The sequence below is a fragment of the Manduca sexta genome, chromosome 13 (genome assembly GCF_014839805.1).
Source record: "Manduca sexta isolate Smith_Timp_Sample1 chromosome 13, JHU_Msex_v1.0, whole genome shotgun sequence".
NCBI lineage: Eukaryota > Metazoa > Arthropoda > Insecta > Lepidoptera > Sphingidae > Manduca > Manduca sexta.
The window spans coordinates 6,243,786-6,249,471 of NC_051127.1; the positions used below are offsets into that span (position 1 = coordinate 6,243,786).

Genomic DNA, 5,686 nt, shown 5'->3' on the forward strand with positions numbered 1-5,686 from the left:
ATAAATATTTTATACAAAAGTAGCAATGGATGTGAACAATGTGTGTATGTTCGAGAATTTGTACGGTGTGTAAAGTCCCTTGGTGCCAGTGTCATCGACCCGAGCCTTGACCGAGGCAGTGAAAGTAACACGACGGATTGATATTAAACAGATGAATATCACATATTTAAATTTAGAACGAATTTAATTTTTGACATATTATTTGCTTTTTGAATTTGTTACGTTTACGTGACCAAAGATATTAAGGGTACTGCCTTAATTTAAAATTTATTTTCTGCCATTACTTAAACAAAGTGAATTTATAAACTCCCGTGGGGTGAAATGAAAAATATAGTTTTTATATACCTTCTTTAATACACTTACAATTAACAATAATCAACAACAATTACACATTAATCAACAACGATCATATACAAACAACAGCAACAGACAATACAGTGTAACAAAATAAATATCACAATAAACTGTAGTCATAACTGGTGGAAATACATCTCCAACAGATCTACATAAGTCTTAATTTGTATTTACAAGTGGCAACCCCGCCACGGTACCCGAGCGAAAACTTACAGTATAAGATATCTCGCTAATAAATGCCCCTCGAGAAAACGTTCGAAATCTAATCGAATTTCGAATCGAATTTCGAATCAAATTTCGAATCGAATTTGAATTAGTGTTTGCCTGAGTGGTGGTAGACGTGCTTGTAGACTGGCACGTGGACGGGGTAAGGTTTGGGAATGGGGACCTCGACCTTCTTCTCTACCTCGACGGGGTAGGGCTTCTCCACTTCATAAGGCACAGGCTTTTCGACGGGGTAAGGCACGGGCTTCTCTACTATTTGGGGCACGACCTGGAAAGAATAAAAAAAAATGAAATTATTTCCGATTGTCAGCGATCTTTTAAATCCTAGTTAATAATAGACTTCGGTCATCATTCTACCATATTTAAACAGTTCCTATTACTTTATCAAAGATAAAACTGGAAAAAATAGCTACTTATAATCATTAGCCAAAATATTAAAAATCCAAGATGTCTTCTCTAGCATCGATATGTCGTAACTATCTGTCATAAATGGCGGGAACTTTTTTTAATCAACGCTCCACTGGCTGTCGCTTTTACTTTCGTTGCGGCCAGTTACATTACATAATAATCAGTGCAGTGGCGTGAATGGCTCCACTTATGTCATAAGATAGCATTGAAAAACAACAATGACATCGACAATCTGACGATATTAAATGTCATTTTGTTGTTTTGATGGACAATTGATGGTTCTTTCGTAGTGACCATTGTTTGAATACAATAGAAAATAACTTTCTATATAAATAATAGTTTGTAGTACAGTATTTATCGTGAAATGATCTTTTTCAAAATTTATAATAGAAAAAAACATTCAATTGTTTCTTTTGGTTAAATCAAATTTATGGGTCAAAATAGCTCACATATTTGACGATTATTTTTTAATTAATTTTATTGGCTGTATAGACTGTTTTTAATTCATTTTTTTTAAATGTAACTGGATACTATTAGTTCCAATTTGTGTTTTTATATAAAAAACAATAAACATCTCATCTTAAACATTTACTTTTTGTACACTTTGAATATTGTGTTAGACATGTGAACTGTTTATTCATGAACGCATCATTCATTATACGGCGCAAATAATTTTATGATCTTCAGACACGTTTAAGATGATTAGATTCGATTATGTCTGGTTATAAATCAGCTTAATGCTATAACCATGTATTACGAAATATGAAAAAGATATTAAATTATTTCATAAATTTACATAATTATATGCACTACAGATACGTCTCGTGTCGCCAATAGGAACTACTTTTGTTGACACTCGGGTATCGACCCTAAAGCATCAGAATTTTGGAACCTGCTCATTCAATAACACCAGAAACCAGTTTAAGCCAGTTTTTCCCGGATGATAAAACCATAAGAAAGAATGACAGCTCTCTAAATTCCAGAAAATTGATTAAACAACAAATATCGTCAGAAATCCTTAAAATCACAGGAGTAGCATTGCTATTTATATGTAGTTCATTAGTACTTTTTTCCTGGATAACAATCAGAGGCGGCCTTTGAGGGAGGCGAACCGGGCAAGCGCCCGGGGCCTTTCGCTAACAGAGGCCTCGCGAGATGCCTCGCAGGACCTTTTTTACGTTATTACCGACGAAACTTTTAAAACAGGGGAACGTTTTTTTACTCTGCCCGGGGCCTCGCGTCTGTTCCTTTTTACTTTCCCCTGGGGCCTCGCGTTGTTTAGGGCCGCCACTGGTAACAATCCCTCATCCTAGTAGATAAAACTTACCTTATAAACAGGCACATGGATCGGCTGCTCGACGGTCACGTGGACGGGGTAAGGGTGGGGGATCGGGACCTTCACGTACTGTGGCACGGACACCGCCACGGGATGCGGGATCGGCACGCCGATCTTCTTCACCACTGTCACGTGGTACGGCTTGGTGTGCTCCGTGTGCGAGTGGCCTTCTGGCTCCCATTCCGAGGGGCGGGCGGTGGCTACTGCGGCCAGGAGGAGGACGGCTGTTGTCGTCTGAAAGAGGCGATGGTTATAGAACAGTTGTGGAGGCTCTTGGTCAGTGGACAGTAATATAAAACTGGTAGTATATAATAATATCAGCCCTGTACTATATGCTGTCCTACTGCTGGGCACTTCTCTACTACTGAGGGAATGGGCCTTAGTCCACCACGTTGGACTAGTACGGTATGGTAGACTTCACACACCCTCAAAATTCCTGTAGAGAACTACTAAGGTATGTTGTAAATAATTTGTAGTCCAATCTGGTAAATTTGGTAAGTCACTCGATAATTTTAATGGTAGGTGAATAATAAAGGTATAAACCCGATATAAGAGTGAATTAGTTCTTATATGAGGTAATTTCTTAAGAATCGTAGTTGAGCGGGCTTGATAGAAACGAATAGAGATGAAGGGAGCTGTGGATTTGCGATTAAGGAAGTTTGAAAGATTGTATGAGATGTTAGATATTTGACAAGTTATGATACTGGAAGGATAGTTACTAGAGTTTGGAAATAAAAAAGACAGTTTATGGAGTAAAGGCTTATGAATCTAAAAGACTGGACTATGTTTTACCATAGAAATTTGTTGAGTATTGTAACGTCCCACCAGGGAATTGATATTTATTAAACCGAATATATTAAAGAAAATGAATCTTTAGGATGAAAATTTATAATGAACCGATACCTATATAATATAGGTATATCGGAAATTGTGCACGGAAAATAAATTTAAATAGATGTAATAAGTAAAATTGTAAACATTTAGTAATAAACGTGTGTGCTGAAAAAGTAAACCAGACCAAAGATCACTAAAGCAGATTTAACAACACATTAGATGATATAATTGATTTAATAATACAGACAACAACAGTTAACCCAAAAAATTATGACTACGCGAATTTGTATCGAATCCGTGTTAATGTAACGAACAGTTATTCGAGATAAACATCTCGATCTAGTGATGTAATCGGATACGTAAGATACAATTAAGTGCCAGTAACAGGAAGTAGCTCGTCCTTTCACTGCGAGATATAGGAAGCTGTGACGTAACAAGGTGTGCCATTATGACATAATTTAAAAGCCATTATGGGTTCCATGCTAAAGTGTGCGTTCACTGCACATGGAATGTGAGGATGTAATTTAAAAATGGAATTTGAATTTTTTGAAAATGGAACACGCAGCCATTTTGTTAATTGTCTGTTTTGACACGAACTCCATGGAGTTGTATGATAAGAAACTTTATGATCGAGTTGAAACGTCAACGAAATTAAATATTATTCATGATAAATAACCACTTTAACACAAAAAATAATTTTGAACACAACGTTAATTACTGTGTATAATGGAACGTATTTTTGAATATTGTCACTGGCACTCGCGGTTTGACTATCGAAGATTATAAATATTAAAATAACTTACAAAAGCGATCATGTTGTCAAGTTTAGATGATGTTGTGGACTTCTTAGTATTGACTGGTGCATGCTGAGATCCCCTCCAAGCGTTTTATACTTGGTGAAATGTACGCACCACCTTTCCATTCAGTGATAGGTCCGAGTATTATGTTACTCATTACTTGATACAATATCTGTGATCGTATCTGTGTGTTAATAATTGCTTTTTAATACATTGCGTGCGTATCAAGTATAACAGTCTCCGTGCGCAGTTGCTCATCAACGGATGTTGTGCAATAAATTCGAAAGCAACAGTGAATGGTTCAGTGGTACCGTTCGATTGTACTATTTCGAGTTAACGAGAAAAAAGTTAAAACAACCTTTTTTATTTGCTGTCTGTATCTCTATATGTGCGAGATGTGATTTTATGTAACACCTTTCGGGCTTTCGGAATTCCTATGCTTTAATTAATGTTTTAAATTGATTTTGTTTTAATTTTAGTATGAACTAATTATCGATGGCTTCAAAGTAAACTGTCGTATCTCAAAAAACAACTTCACTTTTTTAACGTTTCGCTATCTAGATACTGTTTAGTAACAAAGCCATTTAATTCAAATAATTTATTATTAAGGTACTCCGCTAAAAAGTGAATATAGCAATTTTTTTAGATACGATAATTTACTAAGTAGCCATCGTTATGTCGTAAAAACGTCAGTATGTGATGGAATAAGAAGTATAGGGCGTTAAAATATAACGTGGTAGGCATAAAAAAATAATAGGGTTAACATGGCAAAGAAAAATAACATGCAGAAAATTATGGAAAACTAGGGGAGGTTTGTGTCAAAAGGCAAGCTAAATAAAGTGATCGATGTCGATGGCTAGAATACTTATTTTTGTTGTTATAATATATCTATAGCAAATTCAATGTTGTAGAGAATTATAAGAACTGCAAAGAAATGTATGTTTTGGTAATGGTAGGATATATATTATATCTGCCCGGATAGTGACCACCGTACACAAGGTGCAAATTATAGTGCTCCACGTAAGTGTGTCGCGTATCGAAATTAGTCTGTGTATATCCGGTTCAGGCCGGCATAATTGTGACGACTATCGAGGGGTAAACATCTCTCGTCAGGCCGGCATAATTGTGACGACTATCGAGGGGTAAACATCTCTCGTCAGGCCGGCATAATTGTGACGACTGTCGAGGGGTAAACATCTCTCGTCAGGCCGGCATAATTGTGACGACTGCCGAGGGGTAATCATCTCTCGTCAGGCCGGCATAATTGTGACGACTATCGAGGGGTAAACATCTCTCGTCAGGCCGGCATAATTGTGACGACTGCCGACGGGTAATCATCTCTCGTCACGACATTCTATTGGAGCCCATTTCACTTACCATCAGGTACAGTGGCGTCACCTTATCGCGTCCGTTTAAAAAAAACATTCCATCAACATCTTTAATGAACTGTGTAGTCCGGAGAACGGTAGTCAGGTCGACTAATTTCATCATCATTATCTCAGCCACAGGAAGTCCACTGTTGAACATAGGCTTCCCCTAAGGATCTCCATGATGACCTGTTGGATGAATTTAATTAAAATTCTTTAAGTTTCAGTTCATATGAGATTTAACTATGATCAAAACTTCCGTAAATTGATGTAGGTAAATAATATCTATTATTTATGGTAAAAGCGCCGATAGCCTGATTGAGTGTGTAATGGACCAAAACGTATGTCCGCAGGTTCAAATGCCA

General features: G+C 36.9%; 1 protein-coding gene across 1 annotated transcript; it reads right to left on the bottom strand.

Moving 5' to 3' along the window:
- Positions 1 to 348: 348 nt before the first annotated feature.
- On the bottom strand, positions 349 to 4,001 carry LOC115450115 (proline-rich protein 4). The gene is made up of 3 exons (XM_030178099.2): positions 3,961 to 4,001; positions 2,315 to 2,557; positions 349 to 847 (listed from the first exon to the last, which is right to left on the bottom strand). The coding sequence occupies exons 1-3, from the start codon at positions 3,970 to 3,972 to the stop codon at positions 668 to 670; spliced, it is 435 nt and encodes a 144-aa protein (XP_030033959.1). The 5' UTR covers positions 3,973 to 4,001; the 3' UTR covers positions 349 to 667.
- Between the last annotated feature and the right edge of the window lie 1,685 nt (positions 4,002 to 5,686).